Source organism: Mobula birostris, chromosome 10 (assembly GCF_030028105.1).
Source record: "Mobula birostris isolate sMobBir1 chromosome 10, sMobBir1.hap1, whole genome shotgun sequence".
Taxonomy (NCBI): domain Eukaryota; kingdom Metazoa; phylum Chordata; class Chondrichthyes; order Myliobatiformes; family Myliobatidae; genus Mobula; species Mobula birostris.
This window is the reverse complement of record NC_092379.1, coordinates 147,023,573-147,046,832: the sequence shown is the minus strand read 5'-3', so window position 1 is coordinate 147,046,832 and position 23,260 is coordinate 147,023,573. Positions and strand designations below refer to the sequence as shown.

The 23,260-nt window shown below is 47.7% G+C and overlaps 1 protein-coding gene across 1 annotated transcript; it reads left to right on the top strand.

The window, feature by feature from the left end:
* Positions 1-3,881: 3,881 nt before the first annotated feature.
* Positions 3,882-20,405, top strand: LOC140204608 (CD40 ligand-like). Its single transcript, XM_072271333.1, has 5 exons — positions 3,882-4,337; positions 7,020-7,118; positions 10,010-10,079; positions 14,811-14,897; positions 17,498-20,405. The coding sequence occupies exons 1-5, from the start codon at positions 4,110-4,112 to the stop codon at positions 17,908-17,910; spliced, it is 897 nt and encodes a 298-aa protein (XP_072127434.1). The 5' UTR covers positions 3,882-4,109; the 3' UTR covers positions 17,911-20,405.
* Positions 20,406-23,260: the final 2,855 nt, after the last annotated feature.

Genomic DNA, 23,260 nt, shown 5'->3' with positions numbered 1-23,260 from the left:
TTCACGGTCCGGTCCATCGATCTGTATTCCAGGTTTTCCAGTTTTCCCTTGTCCTGTTGTGTGCCTTAATTGAGGCGTATGATTCTCATTTTGGGCTGTCTACATAAATAGCTCCTGGGTTCAGCTTCATTTCCTGGATTGTTCCCTTCCACCTCCTTTGTCTGAAGCCTCACCTGCTACCTTCGCCTGTGTCCTCGCCTGTAACGCCATCAGGTTCAACCGCCAGGGCAAGATTGGGGCCTTGCTGTGTCTAGATGAGGAAATGTCTTTCGTTGCTTGGAGCTGTCTCTTTGTGTCCATGTCTCCGCTAGGTAGGTCCGGCCATCTGCCGCTACCTTGTGTTAGGAACCATCTCTGTGTCCACACCTTTGCTAGATAGGTCCGGCCGTTTGCCGCTACCTTGTGTTGGGAACCATCTCTGTGTCCATGCCTGCGCTAGGTAGGTCCAGCCATTTGCCGCTACCTTGTGTTGGAAACCGTCTCTCTGTGTTTTGTGTATGAGTCCCGACCCTATGTCCTGTTCCCTAGGAGGGGTCCTGACTCTGTGTAGAGCTCCAGCCCCAAGTCCTGTTCCCAAGGAGGGGTCCTGGCTCTGTGTTCCATGTTCCTGTGTTTCTGTCTCTCCCAAGACCAAGTCAAGGCTTCGTGTTCTTGTCCTGTCTATGTGTCTCGCCCAGCCCAGGAGTACCTCGCCCAGCCCGGTGCTGGGGTTCCCTCGTCCTGTCCAGAAGTCTCACGTCCAGTCCTGTTGCCACTCCTCGTCCTGTAGCAATGTCTTGTCCTCGTTTAGATCCGGGGTCCGACCCCGCATCAAGACCCAGGTTTTGGGTCCCTGTCCAGTCTCTGGCTCAGAGTCCTTGTCCAGGTTTCAAGTTCCTAGTTCTTCGTTCAGGTCTCGCTTTCCTAGTGTCCCCCCGTGACGGGAATAAAGAACCAGCAGAGATGGAAAACACTTTGGAGTCCGGTATTGCTATAAACTAATAATATTTATTAGTAACTATGCAATGCAATAACACAAAGGAAAATAAATCAAACAGGTTAGCAATGATTATATATAGAAGTAAGTATATCAGTAAGTGTGGAAATATATTTATGAAAATCCAAGCTTCTTTAAAATAGGAGTAAAAAGATTCAATCTTATGATGATGAGTAAAGTTCAGTTCAGTTCAGTTCAGTTCGTGGTATTTAGTTGAGTAGTGATGGAGAGAGAGAGAGGGAGAGATTTGAGTCTTCAGGTGAGCTGATGCTGTCGATCTTCTTCTTGTCCTTCGAAATCCTTTAAAAGTCACCGACTGTGACTTTAACAAAGGGGACCGGTTTTCTGTGGTGGAGCTATCCCCCAGGCGGGGGTGGACACATGGACAACTCCCCACCAGTCAACCCTTTTCCTCCTTTCCACTGCAAGAGCGATGGATCGATCCACCTGATCGATCTTCCAAAACCCACTTTTTCTGCGGGCAGAACAATACTCGTTCAGTGTCCAGACATGTGTCTGAGGTCTGTATCATCTGACCTCCTATTTTATCTCACCGTACTGGGTGCCACCTGTCATTCAAACAATCCCTCCTTCCTCTCTCTCTGTGAAAGAAATGCAAGCAGGTAAAAATCCTTGAAGGAAGTATCAACAACCTGCCGAAAATCATAACATCAATTGTCCATTTAATAACACCCTCGGTCATCATAGCAACTTACGAGCTGCTCTGTGCTGTCTCCACTTCAGCAGAAATCCAACAGTTAACCAGTTCTTTCTCGTTCCTTAAAGTGACAGTCCCACAGTTAGTCTTCGTCTCTCTTTCTCTCTCTCTTTTACAAACAAACTATCGGTGGTAAATAACTCTTTCTCTCTCTCTCTCTCTCTCTCTCTCTTCAAAAGCACAGTTCATAGGGGTAATTCAGGATCCCATCGCACTAGTCTAGTCCTTGCCCAGGGCCTGTGTCTTGTCCAGCATTGTTTCTTCCCCACTTCCCTTGCTTGCTTGACATTCCTAGTCCTGTTCCTAGTACTTCAGTGTCTGTGTCTTGAATTCGGGTCCGCTTCCCGTGCCCCCCCCCCCATGACATAGAATGCCTTACATTACAAGGCCATATGCCTGGGAAATGCGGAAGAGGAAGGCAAAGAAGAAAATATGTGGACACTGTGAAAGAACTAACAGATCTAAGTGTGCGAGATATCATTGATGCTGCGAGGGATGGTTCGATGTGGAGTGCCATGATCGCCCAAGCGGGTAACGCGCAAGGCACATGAGAAGACTCAGCTGCTGTTTGACTCGGCCATGGACATGACGACGTCCAGGGTGAATCTCACATTTAATATAACCCTACACTGATCTTCGATCCAATGGTCTTATTGTCAGCCACGTTACTGCACAACAGAGTGGGTACATGGTCAAGAACAAGTTACACCAGTGACCAGACAAGGTATATAAACGAACAGAGGTAGTGTTGCAGTGCCTTGGAGCAACGCCGCATGCACACTGGTCCTGCAGCCCAACCAGCCTATGCCGACCACGGTGTCCACCCAGCTCGTCCAAATAACATATATTTGAACAGAACAGGATAAAGATCTTCACAAAAAATGAGAAGAAGAACAGGGAGATGTTCGAAAGTTCCAATGGCCCATCCTTCCGTACCCCTCCCATCCATGTACCTATCCAAATTTCTCTTATATGTTGAAATCGAACCTTCATCCACCACTTGTGCTGGTAGCTCATTCCACACTCTGCGTGAAGAAGTTCCCCCTCAAGTTTCCCTTTAACATTTAACCTTTCGCCCTTAACACGTATCGTCTAGTTCTAGTCTTACCCAACCTCAGTGGAAAATCTTGCTCAGTGGGAAACCCTCTCTGTGCCCCTCATAATTTTGTATACCTCTATCAAATCTCCCCTCATTCTCCTACACTCCAGGAATAAGTCCCAACCTATTCAACCTTTCCCTAGAACTCAGGTCCTCAAGACCTGGCAACATCCTTGTAAATTTTCTCTGTACTCTTTCAATCTCATTGATATCTTTCCTGTAGGTAGCTGACTAGAACTGCACACAGTACTTCAAATTAGGCCTCGCCAACATCTTATGCAGCTTCAACATTACACCCCAACATCTGTACTCAGTACTTTGATTTATGAAGGCATTAAATGTTAACTGTTTCTTTTCACAAAGATATCTATGAAACATTTATTGATTTTAACTAGCAGAGATGGAATATTTCTATTCTCAATCAAGAGCAAATGCTACAATATTTTCATCATTTCATGGACCACCAGATAACATTTCTGTTTGATTGCCCAGACAATTTAGATCACACATTTAACTGGGTTTACGGTGTTTTAGCAAAAACGCTGGTCTTTAATATATCTTTCATCGTACTCGATCAAGGCAAGTCCCTGCTTCCAACCAATAAATCTGGAGAACATTTATGATACCAGCCGGCCTGGACCATCACACTGGTCAGCGGTGCAGTGACTTCAGTTACGAGTACACTTGCCACTTCTGTTGTTCAGAATTCTTTCTACAAATTGTTTAGCGACTGAAGCGGAGCAGAGACTCTGTCTAATTCTCCCAAGGTGGGGTCATAAACTGTGAGTTTCTGTGGCGAGATAAAGTTACAAAGATTCGTGATTCAAGATCCTTTAATGTCATTCCCAGTAGAGAAGTGTAAAGGATCCGTCTCCGATGCTGCGCAAAAAACACACAATAAGATAAAGAACAGAACAATAAAAACATCATAAATATAAATACATGAGACAGCTATCTCAGTAAACTAGCTCTATTCAAGGAGAATCGACGTATCGAGAAACGCAAGAGATGTAATGTTGCAAAGGGGGGAGGAAATAGTTGAGAGAGGAAATGCGGATTATGAAAGATGACAAACAATAAGATGGCCTTTCTGTGCAAACGTTGTGGTGATGGCGGGTACCCCACCCCACCCTGTGCAGTCAGTAACTGGGGAAAACTAACCAAGCACGTTTAAAGGGGATGGATCGATTTTGCTGTTACCAACTAGTCCCCGGACTCGACACAGCCGATGCATATTTTCCAGGAAGTGCGGGGTTCTAAGAAATGCTGTATAATTTATTTAGTTTCCTGAAAGGTGTGAGATGACAGAAGATTGAATGTTGCGCCCAGGCAGCTCCAGTATGAGGGAAGGGAGAGCGCCGACACTGTCTGCTCTGGTCGACAACGTGAATGAAGCGGGGAGCATGCCGACGCAAGGAATTCACTGCGAGCATCAGCCTTCGGTGTCCGTCCGAGTAGTCCTCTACATGGTCACCTTGTTAGTGGCGGCACACATGATTACCAGCACAATGCTTTACGCTTATCTCTCCATCAAATTCGACAAGGTAAGGCTGCTCCGTTACTGATTATTTAAGATATTGACACTATAGGATGTAGGAGCAGAAATGGGTTTAAACGAATCCTAACCTTAAAATGCTTCGTGTTTATTAAGTTTGCAAGCTCATGTTGAAACGGATAACTCGGTAAAGTGTACAGGATGGTGCAGTTTTCAGGGCGCTAAGTCCGGAGGTACAAAGTGCATTTGAAACCGCCTGTCTCAAAATTAAACGCAAAATACTTAGAAGACCCGGGGTGTGTGTGTGTATATGTTGTAAAAACCCGGGCTGTGTGTATAACTGTGCTGTGTATAGACCCGGGCTCTGTGCGTACCTGTGCTGTGTATAGACCCGGGCTGTGTGTATAACTGTGCTGTGTATAGACCCGGGCTCTGTGCGTACCTGTGGTGTGTATAGACCCGGTCTATGGGTGTACCTGTGCTGTGTATAGACCCGGGCTCTGTGAGTACCTGTGCTGTGTATAGACCCGGGCTCTGTGAGTACCTGTGCTGTGTATAGACCCGGGCTCTGTGAGTACCTGTGCTGTGTATAGACCCGGGCTCTGTGAGTACCTGTGCTGTGTATAGACCCGGGCTCTGTGAGTACCTGTGCTGTGTATAGACCCGGGCTCTGTGAGTACCTGTGCTGTGTATAGACCCGGGCTCTGTGAGTACCTGTGCTGTGTATAGACCTGGGCTCTGTGACTACCTGTGCTGTGTATAGACCCAGGCTGTGCGTGTACCTGTGTTGATTGTAGACTCGGGCTGTTTGTATCCATGGGCTGTGTATAGACCATAGGACATAGAAGCAGAATTAGGCCATTTGGCCCATCAAGTCTGCTCTGCCATTTCGTCATGCATGATCCAATTTTCCTCTCAGCCTCAATCTCCTGCCTTTTCCCCGTATCCCTCGTGCCCTGACTGATCAAAAATCTATCAGCATCTGCTTTAAATAGACATAAAGACTTGGCCTCCACAGCTGCCTGTGGCAAAGAGTTCCACAGGTTCACCACTCTCTGGCTAAATTCATTCTTCCTCCCCTCCGTTCTAAACGGACGCCCCTCTATTCTGAGGCCTTGTTCTCTGATCCCAACACAGGAAACGTCCTCTCCACATCGACTCTCTCAAGGATGTTCACCATTCGATCGGTTTCAATGAGGTCAACCAGACTCTTCTAAATTCTAGTGAATACAGGGACAGAGCCATCAAACGCTTTTCATATGACAGGCCTTAGACACAGGCTATGTTTGTACCTGTGCTGTGCACAGACCCGGGCTGTTTGTGTACCTGTGCTGTGCACAGACCCCGGCTGTGTGTGTATAGACCCGGGCTGTGTGTGTACCTGTGGTGTGTATAGACCCGGGCTGTGTGTGTACCTGTGCTGTGTATAGACCCGGGCTGTGTGTGTACCTGTGGTGTGTATAGACCAAGGCTGTTTGTGTGTACCTGGACTGTTAGTAAACTAGGGCTTAGTCTCCACACTTGTTCAGTGTGTATTTTTGAGGACTGGCTGTTCACCTGTTGTGTACCAAACCTATACTCTTTCTGCGCCGTTAAGCTAATTTGGGACGATTAATTAACACCCTGGCAGAACAACACATATAGGTGATGGGGGAGGGGAACCCAGCGGGTCAGGCGGCATCTGAAGAGGCAGAGGGACGGGAGACTTCTTGGCTCGGTCCTGATGCAGTGGCCCGACGTGAACCTCTCCACTGCCCCGCCCCCTTCCCGCCCTCCGCCCACCACAGACTCTGCTCGTCCCGCCGAGTTCTCCAGCAGACTTACGTGTTGCTCCGGATTCCACATCTGCCGTCCCCTCTTCTCCCGCGATGTCACTGAAATGGGGTAAACCGGTTCTGCTCGCAACAAGCTATTCGGCCCAATGGCTCCACGTCGACCAGTGCGTATCTTCCGTACAGAAACCCAGAACACAGAGCAGTACAGCGCAGGAACAGATCCTTTAAATTACTAATCTAATGGCCGAAGAGAAATCTGATAGAGGTTTGCAAGATTATGATATGCATAGATTGAGTGAACAGAGAATATCTGTTTCCGAGGATTGCGATGTCTAATAGCGGAGGGCATGCATTGAAGGTGAGGGGGTAGGTTCGAGGGGGATGTGAGGGGTAAGTTTTCACTCAGAGTGGTGGACGGCTGGAATGCGCTGCCTGGTGTGGTGGTAGAGGCTTTTAAGCGATGTTTGGATGTAAGGAAGATGGGGCGATATGGACATGGATGTTTGAGTGTTTTGGTTCGCTTTTTAGCGGGTTCGGCAAAGCATTGTGGGCCGAATGGCCTGTTCTTGTGATGTACTTTTCTAAGTTCTGTGGCTAATTTAACTAATCTTTTCTACCTACATAATGCCCATGCCTTCCCACTTCCTTCACATTCATGTCCCTATCTAAAGGTCTCATCAAAGTCCCTAATCGATCTGCCTCTACCACCACATTCCAGGCAGCGCGTTTCAGGCACCCAATAAATAGCCTTTGTGTAAAAAACACTTATCCCTCAAATCCCCTTTGAAACAATCCCATCTCACCTTAAATGCACGTTCTGTGATATTACTCATTTTAACCCCAGGAACAAGAAAAGATCTAGCCATTCATGCGATTATAGAGTCACCAAAGAGCTGCGTGGATAGAAACACTGTTTCTTGGTGAATCTTTACCTGTCTGTGTTCTCCGTTCTCCAGGTGGAAAAGGACTCGGAATTTCGGCTCCCCGGACACACGGCGGAGCGAGCAAATCAAAGCCTGGCCGACGCCGAGCAATTTCTGCAGAGCATTCAGCAGGTGGGGGTCTTATCCCGGTGGGGAGGGGCAGGATGCAGTTTGCCTCAGTACTCTCACACTCTGCGCGATCTTTGTTCTCGCCACGATAGACCACGGTGACCCACAGTAACATCGCACATTCGAGTTTTAATATCACTGGCAGATTTGGTAAACGGCGCTGTTTTGTGGCAGCCGTGCAGTGCAAGGCATTAACATTATGCTAAAATATTACTATAAGTTACTCAAATAAATGGTGCAAATGAGGAATGGTGAGGGGTTCAGAAATCTGATGACGGAGGGGAAGAAACGTTGAATGTGAGTCTTCAGGCACCCTCTTTGATATATATAGTAATGAGAAGAGTGCATATCCTGGATACAGATCCTCAGCGAGAGGTGCTGCCTTCTGTGGCGTCTCCTGTTGGAGATGTTCTGGCTGGTGGGGAGTGTTGTGTCAGTGACTGGGCTGACAGCCTGCAGCCGCTTGTGTCGGAGTCTCCGCTCCGGACGGTGCTGCAGCCGGTTAGAATGCTCTCCACCGTACACCCGCGGAAACTCGCGCGTGTCCTTGATGACAGACCAAACCTCTTCCAGCTTCCAATAGAACATAGCCGCTGTCATGCCTTCTTTGTAACTGCGTCAGTATGTCGGGCCCAGGGCAGATCCTCCAAGATGCTGACACCCAGGAACTTGAAGCTGTTCGCTCTTTCCACCGCACAGCCGTCGAAGAGGACCGGTGTGTGAAACCTCGTGAACGAGCCATTTCCTGCTTTACGGGGAGAGCTCAATCGGGACTCCCGGGGCGAGAAGCAGTGGAACGGTGGGGTGGCGGAGCAATTCTCGGGGGCCGAGGAAGGATAGGAGCCCTGGGGCTGGACACCGCAGACATTGCCCAGGAAGCAGTGAGTGGTTCCGAACAAGGCTGAAGGGATACAGCTGGTCCTGTCTTGAAGCTTTGGCTGTGGGGTACATTTGTGCGTTAGCGGCGGGGTTGGAGATGCTGTAGAAGGGTATGAAGAATTGCAGGCGGATTTTATTCAGCTGAGTATATAGGCTGAGGGCTGGCAAATGGCTTTCAATCCAGGTAAATGGGAGGTTCTGCTTTCCGGACATCATTCCAGCATCGGATTCACACAGTGATCGGTGGATCCCCGGGGAGTGCTCTCGAACAGAGGGAGGGAGAGTGCACGTTCACATGTCGCTGAGGGTGGCGTCTCAGGTAGATTAGGTGGTGAAGAAGGCGTTTGGCACGCTGACCTACATCACTCGGGGTACTAAGTACAGCAGTTACAAGGAAAGTCTGTGTATATTAGCAATTTATTCCCTGGAATGTCGGAAATGGAGCAGTGAGCTGAAATAGAGGTGAGTGATAGAGGGGTGAGTGATGGGGATGAGTGATGGAGGGGTGAGTGATAGAGGGTTGAGTGATAGAGAGGTGAGTGATAGAGGGGTGAGTGATGGAGGGGTGAGTGATAGAGGGGTGAGTGATAGGGGGGTGAGTGATAGAGGGATGAGTGATAGAGGGATGAGTGATAGAGAGGTGAGTGATAGGGGGTGAGTGATAGAGGGGTGAGTGATAGGGGGTGAGTGATGGAGGGGTGAGTGATGGAGGGGTGAGTGATAGAGAGGTGAGTGATAGAGGGGTGAGTGATGGGGGTGAGTGATGGAGGGGTGAGTGATGGGGGTGAGTGATGGAGGGGTGAGTGATGTGGGGTGAGTGATGGGGGTGAGTGATGGAGGGGTGAGTGATGGGGGTGAGTGATGGAGGGGTGAGTGATAGAGGGGTGAGTGATAGAGGGATGCGTGATGCAGGGGTGAGTGATAGAGGGGTGAGTGATGCAGGGGTGAGTGATAGAGGGATGAGTGATAGAGGGGTGAGTTATGAGGGTGAGTGATGGAGGGGTGAGTGATAGAGGGGTGAGTGATAGAGGGGTGAGTGATAGAGGGGTGAGTGATGGAGGGGTGAGTGATAGGGGGTGAGTGATGGAGGGGTGAGTGATGCAGGGGTGAGTGATAGAGGGGTGAGTGTTAGAGGGATGAGTGATAGAGGGGTGAGTTATGGGGGTGAGTGATGGAGGGGTGAGTGATAGAGGGGTGAGTGATAGAGGGGTGAGTGATAGAGGGGTGAGTGATGGAGGGGTGAGTGATAGGGGGTGAGTGATGGAGGGGTGAGTGATGCAGGGGTGAGTGATGCAGGGGTGAGTGATAGAGGGGTGAGTGATAGAGGGGTGAGTGATAGAGGGATGAGTGATAGAGGGGTGAGTTATGGGGGTGAGTGATGGAGGGGTGAGTGATAGAGGGGTGAGTGATAGAGGGATGAGTGATAGAGGGATGAGTTATGGGGGTGAGTGATGGAGGGGTGAGTGATAGAGGGGTGAGTGATAGAGGGGTGAGTGATAGAGGGGTGAGTGATGAAGGGGTGAGTGATGGAGGGGTGAGTGATAGAGGGGTGAGTGATAGAGGGGTGAGTGTTAGAGGGATGAGTGATAGAGAGGTGAGTGATGGGGGTGAGTGATAGAGGGGTATAAAATCACGAGGAGCATAGACAGGTTGAATACACATAGTCTTTCTCCCTGGGAGGGGCTGCTAAAAACAAGATGCCATAGGTTAAAGATCAGATGTGAGAAAATTATTATGAACATCAGAGTACCTACTTCATGCAGAAGGTGCATGTACTTGGAATGAGCTGCCAGAGGTAGTGGTCGAGGTGGAGAGGGGTAAACATGAGCTCCATTTAAAAGCATTTCAATAAGTACATGGACTGGAGAGGTTTAGAGGCCAGTGGGCCAAACGTGGGCAGGTGGTACTCACTCACTAGGCAGTGCAGCACGGACAAGGTGGGAAAGGACAGTAAAATAATGGGGAGGAGCATCATGGGTTGACATGAGATGCTGACTGTGTGCTTCTTTTTCCAGTACCTTCAGCACAGAGCCAAGGATCATACGGGCAAAGTGCCAGACGGTGGTGTCCTCGGTGCACAGAAAGGTAGGTGGGAAGGACGGGGGCTGCCTCTACAAAGACTCAGTCATGACCCATCATTCCCCACGACCTCCTGCAAGGTAGTGCTGGAATAATCAGGGCCCGTAGCTTTCTTGTGTAGGCCTTAGGGTATGGGCATGGTAGTGAGTGAAATTGGGGGCCTTGGTCATAGAACTACAGATTCATTTCTCTAACTTCCAGTAACTTCCCTTCCCTTTCTCACTTCTTCCCCTCTTTCCTCCTCACGCCTATCAGCTCATTCTGGTGACCCTCTTGCTTACTTTCTCCCATGGTCCACTCACCTCTCCTATCAGATTCCTTCTTGTCCAGCCCTTCTCCTTTCCCACCTATCATCTCCCAGATCCTCACTTCATTCCCCCTCCTCCCCTATCCACCCACCTTTCCCCTCACCCAGTATCCTCTACCATCTTTTACTCCTTCCCTCTGCCCTCCCCCTCACATTGTTATTCTGGCTTCCTCCCCCCTTTTTTTCCAGCCCTGATGAAAGGTCTTGACCCAAAACTTCAACTGTTTCTAAAAACGCAAACACGAGGAAATCTGTAGATGCTGGAATTTCAAGCAACACACATCAAATCTGCTGGTGAACGCAGCAGGCCAGGCAGCATCTCTAGGAAGAGGTACAGTCGACGTTTCGGGCCGAGACTCTCCGTCAGGACTAACTGAAAGAAGAGCTAGTGAGAGATATCTCCAATAGGGAGTTATACTGCTTTCTTTTGGGGCCCTACTGTTTATCAGTACTCTGTCACTGAACAGAAACAGGCCCTTCAACCCACCTAGTCTGTGCTGAACTATTAATCTGACTAGTCCCATTAACTTGCACCCCTCCCATCTATCCACCTATCTAAACTTCTCCTAAATGTTGTAATCAAACCCACATACACCACCTCCACTATCAGTTTGTTTCACACTCTCAGCACCCTCTGAGTGAGGAAATTCCCCCTCATGTTCCCCTTAAACATTTCACCTTTCACCCTTAACCCATTACTTTAACCTCAGTGGAAAAAGCCTGCTTGCATTTACCCTATCTATACCTCTCATAATTATGTATACCTCCATCAAATCTCCCTCATTCTCCCAAACTCCAGGGAATAAAATGCTAACCAATTCAGCCTTTCCCCTAAAACTCAGGTCCTTGAGTCCCAGAAACATCCTTGTCAATTTTGTACTCTGTCTTTCAATCTAATGGATATCTTTCATGTAGGTAGATGACCAAAACTACACACAATATTCCAAATTATGCCCCACCAACATATTAAGCAACTTTAACATATCTATAAATTACAGTAAGAAATATTTTTTTAAAACTTAAATTTAAAAAGAAAGCAAAAAAAAAAGAAATGAGATAAAATATTGGGAAATGAGATAAAATATTGGAGTAGTAATTGTCCATTCAGAAATCTGGAGGGGAGGAAGCTGTTTTTGAAATGTTGAGTGTGTCTTGAGACCCCTGGAACATGTGATGGTACCTATGTGAAAAGGGCTTGTCCTGGTGATAGGGGTCCTTAATAATGGATACCACGTTTCGGAAACATCACCATTACTTCCATGGGCTTGCTGAAGAGAGAGGCAGCAAGGGAATGAGACACCCCCATGGTTAACGTCCGCTTGTCACTGTAGACTAGGGCATGTCGTTTCCTGCCAGCCTCCTCTTCAGTTCGCTGGTTTCACACCCACTAGTGGCTGGTTTCCGCTGTTAATGATGTGGACTGTGAGGGTCACCAAACAGCAATGGTTCACGGCTATGGAAATGTGCAATATTTATGGCAACAGAAACTGTCAGGCCCGCCCCCGCTAACACGTCCCAGTCTGCGCATGCAGGCACCTCCCAGTCTCCGGCCAGCCAATAGGATTCACCTGCACTTCGCTCCAGGCTCATCACCTGCAGCCTGTTCTACACCAGCTTATTTCCATGTCCTTGTTCACTCAGCGAACCAGCTGGCCTCAACCAGTTGCTTCTAGCTTTCACTCTCTTTGCCTGTTGTGTTTAGTTTCTGTTCTCTCTTGTTATGTAGCTCCTTGTGGCTTGTTACTTTGTGGTCTATTAATAAAGACTGTTCACTGCTGAATCATCTCCACTGTTCTACTTTTGGGTCCAATCTCCTCTACATTTCCTGGCAGCTGTCAGAATAAATGGCCAAGGCAGGTATAATTACAACATTCAAAAGGCACTTGGGCAGGTACAGGGATAGGAAGGGACTGGAGGGACTTGGACAGGTTCAGGGATAGGAAGGGACTGGAGGGACTTGGACAGGTTCAGGGATAGGAAGGGATTCTGGAGGGACTTGGACAGGTTCAGGGATAGGAAGGGATTCTGGAGGGACTTGGATGGGTACAGGGATAGGAAGGGACTCTGAAGGAATGGAAAGGACAGGGATGGTAAATTTGCTGATGACACAAAGGTTGGTGGTGTTGTGGATAATCTAGAGGATTGTCAGAGGTTTCAGCAGGACATCGATAGGATGCAAAATGGGCTGAGAAGTGGCAGACGGAGTTCAACCCAGATAAGTGTGAGGTGGTTCATTTTGGTAGGTCAAATATGATGGCAGAATATAGTATTAATGGTAAGACTCTTGGCAGTGTGGAGGATCAGAGGAATCTTGGGGTCCGTATCCATAGGACACTCAAAGCTGCTGTGCAGGTTGACTCTGTGGTTAAGAAGGCATACGGTGCATTGGCCTTCATCAACCGTGGGATTGAGTTCAAGAGTCAAGAGGTAATGCTGCAGCAATATAGGACCCTGGTCAGACCCCACTTGGAGTACTGTGCTGAATTCTGGTCACCTCACTACAGGAAGGATGTGGAAACTATAGAAAGGGTGCAAAGGAGATTTACAAGGATGTTGCCTGGATTGGGGAGCATGCCTTATGAAAATAGGTTGAGTGAACTCGGCCTTTTTTCCTTGGAGCGATGGAGGATGAGACATGACCTGATAGAGGTGTATAAGATGATGAGAGGCATTGATCGTGTGGATAGTCAGAGGCTTTTTCTCAGGGCTGAAATGGCTCACATGAGAGGGCATAGTTTTAAGGTGCTTGGAAGTAGGTACAGAGGAGATGTCAGGGGTAAGTTTTTTACGCAGAGGGTGGTGAGTGTGTGGAATGGGCTGCCGGCAGCGGTGTTGGAGGTGGATATAATAGGGTCTTTTAAGAGACTCCTGGATAGCTACATGGATCTTAGAAAAATAGAGAGCTACTGGTAACCCTAGCTAATTTCTAAAGTAATTTCTATGGGTTCGGCACAGCATTGTGGGTTGAAGGGCCTGTATTGTGCTGTAGGTTTTCTATGTTTCTATGGATAGGAAGGGACTGGAGGGACTTGGATGGGTAGAAGGATAGGAAGGGACTTTGGAAGAACTTGGGCCAAATGTGAAATGTGAAGAACAGCTTGAATGATCACCGCACAAAATGCTGGAGGAACTCAAAGTCTGACAGCATGTATGGAGGGAAATAGACAGCCAACATCTTGAGCCAAGGCCCTTCATCGAGACTGGGAAGGAAGAGGGGAGATAGCCAGTATAAAAAGTGGGGAATGGATGGAGGAAATTGCATGGGCATTTTGAGTGGCATGAGTCAGTTGGCCAAAGGGCCAATTCCTGTGCTTCAGTCACTCTGAATGTGTTTCAGTCACTCTGTGGATGTGAATCAGTCACTCTGTGGATGTGAATCAATCACTCTGTGGATGTGTTTCAGTCACTCTGTGAATGTGAATCAGTCACTCTGAATGTGCTGTGTCACTCTGTGGTCCAGAGACTGTGACTTCAGTCATCTCACTCTGGAGTCAGGTGATGATATTACTTGTGCACAATCTGCAGCAGGAGCCTTGCTGGCTCTAATGAGACCCAAATGCAGTGGGCAAGGAACAGGAAAGGGATGCCTGGGATAATCATCAGTCCTCAGGCAGGTTATCTTTGTTGTGTGTGGAATCTGTCTGTGCACCAGCAAGTCACTTCCTTTCTAACCTTGTACATCAGGAGTAACATGATGTGCTGTGGGGATCATTTCTGGGATCTTTGTGTTTGTGATATATGCATGACTTGGCCAAAGTGCTGGTGGTTAATTTAGCAAGTTTGCAGGAGACACAACAATGAACAAGAGTTGTGGATAACAAGGACAGAGGGTCCAATGATTCTGTACAATATAGATCTGTTGGGAATGTGGGCAGAGTTATTGTAAATGGAGTTTAATCCTGGCAAGTGTGAGGTGTTACTCTCTGTGAGGTCAAATGCAAAGAGGAAAGTGTACAGTTAATGTCAGGATGTTTGGGAGCACTGATATACAGAGGGATCTTAGCTCCCTGAAAGTGATAACACAAGCAGATAGGCTGGTTGGAGCACTGAGTACAAAATACTTGTTAAGTTGTATAAAACTTTGTTCAGGTCACACTTGGAGTACTGTGTGCAGTTCTGGTTGCTACCTTACCGAAAGGAGGCAGAGGCTTTAAAGAGGGCACAGATGAGATTCATCAGGATGCTAGATCAGAGTGTCAGCTATAAGGAGAGGCTGGACAAAATCAGGTTGCTTTCTCTGCAGTGGTGGAGGCTGAGGAGAAGCCTAATAGATGTTTATAAACTTCAGAGAAGGATAGATAGAGTACTAGAGACACAGTTGAAATGGCAAATATGAGAGGGCATTGCTTAAACTGGTATTGTGGTCGGTGCAGATATGGTGGGCCAGATTCTATGTTCGTGTGTTCATTCTTGTCTCCTCTGTTGTACAGGTGACCATCCAGGGGGACGCAGGTTCACCACCCCGCAGCGTACCGCCGCTCATCTCATCGGCATCACACCAGGGGAAAGTCCGCCAGGTAGGTGAGCAGCCCCTGATGGGGGCCGGGCTCGGGCCGGGCACCCACACCGGAAAAAGTCAGCGCGGTTAGTTAGACCAGAGCACTCGGGGAACCCAGCTGACCACAGGCAGAACGTGTAGACTCCAGAGAGACAGCCTGGGAGATGGGGATTGGACCTATGTCTGGGGCTAGGGGAACCCGAGCAACTCCACCGGCAGTGCCCCAGGTTATATCTGCGTGTCACACACCACTTGTTGGACTCCGGGCTCTCTATATCGCTGTGTGACTCCACCTACCCCTTCCACCACCTCCTTCCCCCTCCCGCCCTCCCGCTGAATGTTTACCGCTATCTTATATGTGCTGTGTTTTGTATGACTTTTATAAATATCCCAAGTCTCTGAGTGACATGTCCTGTAAACTGATGGTGCATGGATGTTGTCGGCAGGAACAAACCCGCAGCAGTCCACAGACGAGCGAAAAATTCTAGGGAAACTCAGCAGTTCAGGCAGCATCAAGGGAGCGGAATAAACAGCTGGTGTTTCAGGCCGAGATACCTCACCAGGACTCTGCTAACAGTAAATGCTTTCCTCTGTCACCATGAGCCCTCATCTCAGACACATCCTGAGGTCCTGCAGTCTTGGCAACACCCTTGTAAATCTTCTCCATCAACCCTGTATGACTACTCCCATCCCTGTGCCAACCTGCCAGAGTCGCAGGAGGTTGCCATTCTCTGCTGGTACTAGCAAGCGGACACTCGCTCCTGCAAATTGGAAGGGCTGGAGGACAGAGGCTCCTTCCAGTTGTCCCAGTCCAGCTCCCCTCCTCAGCCCCGCAGGGTTATCAGAAGAGGTGGGAGTGTAGGGTACCAGCCCCCTCCTCCACAATGGTGGGCTGGCAGTCAGTAGGCACTGGCTCCGACCTACACTGTCCCCACCCTCTGTGTGTGTGAGGGGAAACGGGCCGACATCACCCAAGCAGCTAAAGGTCATGGAGTTACATAGTGTGAAACCAGGAACTTCGCCCAACTTGTCCATACTGACCAGGGTGACTATATAAGCCAAACCCAATTGCCCACATTTTGCCCATATCCCTCTGAATCTTTCCTGTCCATGTACCTGTTGGAATGTCTTTCCTCTCCATTTACCTGTCTGAATGTGTTTCCTCTCCATGTACCTGTCGGAATGTCTTTCCTCTCCACATATCTGTCGGAATGTGTTTCCTCTCCATGTACCTGTCTGAATGTCTTTCCTGTACATGTACCTGTCTGAATGTCTTTCCTGTACATGTACCTGTCAGAATGTGTTTCCTCTCCACGTACCTGTCGGAATGTCTTTCCTCTCCACGTACCTGTCGGAATGTCTTTCCTCTCCACGTACCTGTCCATTGGCAGTTCATTCCACATTTTCACCACCCTCTGAGTGAAGACATACCCCTCAGGTCATCCTTAAATACTTCACCTTAACCTCTAATTTTAGCCTCACCCATTCTCAGTGGAAAAAGCCTACTAGCATTTCCCCTATCTGTACCCCTCATAACTTGTATACCTTTATCAAATCTCCACTCTTTCTCTGACACTTCAGGGAATGAAGTCCAAACCAATCTTTCCCAGTAACTGAGGTCCTGCAGTCTTGGCAACACCCTTGTAAATCTTCTCCATCAACCTTATTGATATATTTCCTGTAGGTAGGTGACGGGAAGTAATTAGGCCTCGAAAACGTCTTCAACACAACATTCCAACTGCCCTTCTCAATACTGTGATTCATGAAGGCCAACGAGCCAATATCTCTCTTTACGACCCTATTTACCTGTGATGATCACCTTTTCAGCGTCCTTTCCGTTTCATTGGCTCCTTTCCTTTAGCAGGAGGATCTGAACTATACTCAATACCTCGGATGTGGCCTTGCCAACCTCTTGTAACATGACTTCACAATCCCTTCCAGAAATCCAGAGAGCGGAGAATGGATTCATCCCAAGCGCCTGCGATCAGCCGCTTGTGTCTGCGGCTGGTCGATGCTGCTGCTGATTCCTGTAACTGCTAATCAAAGTCCAGCTTCATTGCCATTGGATTGGCAAATCACGTTTAACATTCGCGCGTTGTAATGACTCGAGACCACTGGTCCAATCTAAAATTCAAAGGCTCCAAGTACATACATGTCACTATATACGACCCTGAGATTCAGTGTCTTACAGTTACTCACAGTAACTACGAAGGTGCAACAAAAAGCATCATAATAATAATAATAAATCTATTAATATTTGGAACGTGAGATGGAGTCTTGGAAGTGAGTCCATAGGTTGTGGGAACATTTCAGTGATGGTGCAAGTGAAGTTGAGTGAAGTTGTTCCCTCTAATAACTGTTCCTGAACCAGGTGATATGAGTCCTGAGGCTCCTGCACCTTCTTTCTGATGGCAGCTGTGAGAAGAGAGCATGTCGTGGGTGGTGGGGGTCCCTGATGATGGATGCTGCTCTCCTGCGACAGCGCTCCGTGTAGATGTTCTCAATGGTGGGGAGGGCTTTACCCATGATGGACCGGGCCGTATCCACTACTTTTTCCGTTCCGGGGGATCCAGCCTGTCTCGTTCAACCCCTGATTCCGGTGTTTATTGATTTTTTTAGGGACCACTTTTCCGTGTGAGAAAGGGTCTCCGATCAAAAGATGGATGGCTGCAAGTTTCCCTGCGTTTACGCACAACATCAACTACACCAGCGGTAAGCTAGTTATCACCGAGCCTGGTTTTTACTATATCTATTGCCAGGTCAGTTTTCGGCTAACCAGTGGCAAGGCCGAGAGAAAATCGAACGTGCCTTTTGTTCAGTACATCTATCTGCAAAGAGACCCGAAACAATCTATAATGCTGATGAAGGCTTCCAAAACACCCATGGATAAAAGCCAATCTTCCAGCTTCAACTCTGTGAACCAGGGCGGAGTCTTTCAGCTGAAGGTGGGAGACCAGCTCTTTGTATCCGTGACCACCACAGATTTGCTCAGTTATGACATCGCCACCTACTTCGGCACTTTTCGGCTTTAGTTCGTTCTCTTTGAGCCCAACCAAGGCAGCCGCCGTCGGCGGCCAACGGACTGCTCACACCACCGGGGCTTCCTGGCACCCTGAGTCGGGCCTTCTACAAGATCCCACCCTTCCACACTCCCGGTGCGAAACGAAATACTCAAAAACGTTCACACTTCCATAATCACCACTCTTATTCTCGATGTGTGACCTCCCACAGCTAAACTCTCCACTCGTCTCCGCGTCCCAGTGAAAATCACGCCAGCTCTCTCATCTCCTTTTGTGGATTCTGAAGGACACTGATTACACTTTCAAAACGTTATAGGCCGCCCAATGCCTGGGCTTCGCCGCTACACACTGGGCACCGGTCAGTGTCCGGGGCATCAGGTGCTTCTTGCCGAGGGATACAGGAAAACCCATCTCTCCGGGATGTATGTTGCTCCTGGTCCCACCGTTAGCCGACCTTCTCAGCTCCGCGTTTTCCCATTGGCACGTCCTGTGGCAAACAGCCCGAACTTCCCCCGAAATCTCCAGGTGTTCCCGTGTCAAAGCAAAGCGATTTGTTCCACGGGATTTGTCATTTGACATGCTGCCTTTTGCAAGGAATGTCTGCAAGAATTGACTGTTGGCGGCTGACATCCGCTGCAAGGCGTCCTCCAGCTCGTAAACAGAAAACCACAGCCCGCACCATCATGGCTACAGCGGTTATCGCTGAACTCGTTCCTTCAGCATTTCTCGGAGTAGAATTTTAACAGATCGGGAGTGATGAGAAGGGCGGCCGGAGAAGAGACGAGGTCCACCCTGCGGCACGGGCAGATCACTCTGAGGCCCTCGGAAAAGAACCAGCATTACACATGGAGTGTTTCTCAGCAGCAACAAACGAGAAGGAAAATTAAAATGTTTCAGTCGCTGTGCGGATAAAACAGTTTTAAATAGACACGGCTTATTCCATTGTGTTTGTGAAGTGGTTTAACAATTGAAGCGATCTCTTTGATAAGGTGAATCGAAGCAGAGGTTCTCAGGAAGTAGGGCTCTCAGCAGCCGAGCGAGGATTGCTGAAGAGCGCCGTGTTGTTGAAAAGTAATGTTCCGTGTGGACTCACCCCTCACTTTCATCCTATTGATCAGGCAGCCACATGTAACCGCTCTCGCATGCTTCCTGGCTGTTAACCTGCAGGCCACACGGAGCGCTGAGGCCCGAAAGGCGGGCGCCCAGCAAGCCAGCAACATCGTTAAATGCACAAACTTCAGAATGAATTCATTAGCAAAGTGCACAGAAACAACCCTGAGATTCATTTTCTTGCGGGCATTCAGTAAATACAAAAGTACAATAACCCCCCCCCCAGCTAAATAATTATAATAAATAAATTAGCAATTAGTATCGAGAAAACAGGATGAAGAGTGCTTGAAAGTGAGTCCATAGATTGTGGAAGCAGTTCAGTGTTGGGGAAAGGGAAATGATCCCCTCTGGTTCAAGAGCCTGATGGTTGAGGAGTAACAACTGTTCCTGAACCTGGTGATGTGAGTCCTGAGGCTCCTGTACCTCCTTCCTGATGGTTGAGGGGTAATAACTGTTGCTGAACCCAGTGGTGTGGGTCCTGAGGCTCTTGTACCTCCTTCCTGATGGTTGAGGGGTAATAACTGTTCCTGAACCTGGTGATGTGGGTCCTGAGGCTCCTGTACCTCCTTCCTGATGGTTGAGGGGTAATAACTGTTCCTGGACCTGGTGATGTGGGTCCTGAGGCTCCTGTACCTCCTTCCTGATGGCAGCAGCAAGAAGAGAGCGTGTGCTGGGTGGTGGGGGTCCCTGATGATGGATGCTGCTTTCCTATGACAAAGCTCCTTGTAGATGCACTCAAAGGCGGGGTGGGTTCACCCTGTGATGAACTGGACCCAATCCACCCCTTTTGGGAGGCTTTTTCGGTCAAGGGTGTTGATGTTCCATACCTGGCTGTTGTGCAGCCAGACAATATACTGTCCACCACACATCCATAGAAGTTTATCAAAGTTTTAGATAACATGGCGAATCTTCACTGACTTCTAAGAAAGTAGAGGCTCTGTAATTGCACGTAAGACACGCCCTCTAAAATGATAATGCCAAAAAATTTAAAGATGCTGATTTCCTTCCCCCCCCCAATAGATCTGCTGCAGATGGGGTTGCCCAAAGCACTATCTGTCCTCTGACGCCCTGTCTGTGGAAAGCGTGTAATCCCTGAAACTTTTACCCTGGGTGTAGGATTGTGAATGTTGGTTTGAAAAAATGCTAAATGGAATTCTTTGTTTTAGGGAATTCTGAAGATGTTTGTATTTTATTTATCATTTTTATTCAGGAAGTGGATCATGAACTAACACGTGGATTTCAAACTGACCTTCGGAGGCAGCCACGTGTTGTTTGTGACTGGTGTTTAATATTATTGTTAAGCTATTTATTTCAATAGATTGTTCACATTTTTATTCATTGTTTCACATTGCTCATTTTGTGAATATTTATGCAACAATAGCTACCTTAGTCTTTTGTAAACTTAAATAATAAATAAATATTGTCTTATTTTCTGTGAATGAATATATTTTTTCTTGTGTATTATCAGGGTCAAAATTATTTAAATCTAGCTGCGGCTTATATTTTGGATAGTGTGGATAGGCAGGTACACAACTTTTGCCTGCTTCCCAACTCCATCAGGTGATGATTAGCTCAAAGGGTGGCAGAAAATCCACTGATGGAAGTGTCTGCACAGGTTGATCGGGGTGAAGAAGACATGTGGCATGCTAGGCTTTATTTGTCGAGGCATTGCATTCAAAAGTCAGGAAGTTATGTTGCAGCTTTATAAACCTCTCATTAGGCCGCATCTGCATACCATTCTCTCTTTCCACTACAGGAAGGAGTTTGAGGCTTTGGAGGAGGTGCAGAGGAGGGTTGCCAGGATGCTGCCTGGATTAGAGAGCGTGTATTATGAGGGAAGTTTGAGTGAGCTGGGGCCTTTTCTCTTTGGAGTGACGGAGGGTGAGGTGATGTGATGGAGGTGTACGTGATGATAAGAGGCATGTTTCAAGTGGACAGCCAGAGACTTTTCCCAGGGTGGAAACGGCTAATATGAGAAGGTATAATTTTAAGGTAATTAGAGGAAAGTTTTGGGAGGAAGTCAAAGGTAAGTTTTTTAACACCATGGTGGGTGCGTGGAACACAGTGGTGATAGAGGCAGATACATTAGGGGCATTTAAGAGACTCAGTAAGGCACATGGATCATGGAAAATAGAGTGTTATGTGGTAGGGAAGGGCTATATTAATCTTGGCATAGGTTAAATGGTCAGTACAACTACATGGCTGGAAGGCCGATGTTGTTCCGTACTCTTTAATTCTCCATGTTCTGAGCCTGAACTAGTCCACTGGTGCTGCTGCTGACATTAGCAGGCTTGCCCTCTGCTCTTCCCATGTGTGCCTGGTATGCTACTCACAGTAATCACTGGGGCATCTCAGTCTCACCACTCAGCAGCTTCCATGTACAGCCTGGCAGCTGAGCAGCTACTGATGGCTTTGATTATCCCTCTCAGTCACAGAAGACCTATAAAGTTTGTTGAATAAACCATTAAACACTGTAACTTGAAAGGGAGAGCAACAACAAATGGTATATTCTGCAGTGAATTACAGAAGTCACTTACACTGGCTCCTGATGGAAAGCCAAGCTGCACTGTTACACTGGCTCCTGACAGAAAGCCAAGCTGCACTGTTACACTGGCTCCTGACGGAAAGCCAAGCTGTACTGTTACACTGGCTCCTGACAGAAAGCCAAGCTGCACCGTTACACTGGCTCCTGATGGAAAGCCAAGCTGCACCGTTACACTGGCTCCTGACGGAAAGCCAAGCTGCACCGTTACACTGGCTCCTGACAGAAAGCCAAGCTGCACCGTTACACTGGCTCCTGACAGAAAGCCAAGCTGCACTGTTACACTGGCTCCTGACAGAAAGCCAAGCTGCACTGTTACACTGGCTTCTGAAGATTGCTGTAACAATGAGGAAAGGTATTGCCCATCCCAAGGAAGGGAGAAATAATAATATCCCAAAGTAGCTGATAGTCTTTACCACAACAGGTCAAGTTTTTTGTTAAAAGATTATCTTTTTAGATATTTCTGAGCTTTCTGCAGGATTTTAATTTGAAACAAGTCCCAGAGGGAGAGACTGCATCAACCTTGTTGCCTTTGCCTTTTGTTTAATGGTTTGGATTCAGAAACTTATTTGATTCGAATGTGAACAATGGTCCCCGCTTCCTGGTTTACATTATTGCTCACTTGTACTACATTCTGATTAGTCTGTACAACAGGCCTTCCTGTGTCAAACCACAAAGCAAATACAACTGTTTTTTACTTCTAGCGCACAAATGTATTTTGTATCTTCAAGGATCAGAGCCACATCCTTTAACCTTCGGGAAAGCTGTGCAGAGTAAAGTGGGGCAAGCTGAAATGAAGTCCACCCAGAGTGCATCAGAGCGGAGGGAAGGAAGGGTGAGGAGGGAGGAAACAGCCCTCAGTGTTTATAAACATGTTCCAGTTGTATCAGATGTTGGTGAGGCCGCATTTGCAATATTATACTCAATTTTGATCACCCTCAAATTCAAAGGCAAATTTATTATCAAAGTATGTATATATCACCATATACTACTTTGAGATTAATTTTCTTGTCGGTATTTAAGGGAAACTGAAGAAATGCTATAGAATTTATGGAAAACTGACAAATGACCAATGTACAAAAGAAGACAAATAGTGAAAATTAAACAAAAAGTACTGAGAAAATGATTTGTAGAGTCCTTGAAATCTATAGGTTGTGGAATCAGTTCAATCTTGAGGTGAGCGTAGTTATCCACGCTGGTTCAGGAGCCTGATGTTTGATGGGTAACAACTGTTCCTGAACCTGGTGGTGTGGGAACTAAGGCTCATATACCTCTTCCTGAGGGAAGAGGGAAGAGGCTATGGCCTGGATGATGCATGCTACTTTCTTATGTCAGTGCTCCTTGTTGGTGTGCTCAGTACTGGGGAGGGCTTTACCTGTGACGAACCATGCAATAGGAAAGAAGCCATAAGCTGGAAAGGGTTTATGAGGAATCGGGTCTCAGCCTGAAACATATTCCTTTCCATAAACACTGCTTGATGTTCTGAGTTAGAGTCACAGTACAGAAAACAGGCTCTTCAGTCCATCTAATCCATGCCGAACCATTTAAACTGTCTATTCCAGTGCCCCGCACCCAGACCACAGTCTTCCCCAGTACTTCCATCCAGGCACCTATCCACCATTGTACGTACATTGTTATGAGGACGTTGCCAGGACTCGAGGGACTGAGTTATGGAGAGATGTTACAGTCATAGAGTCATCCAGAAGCACA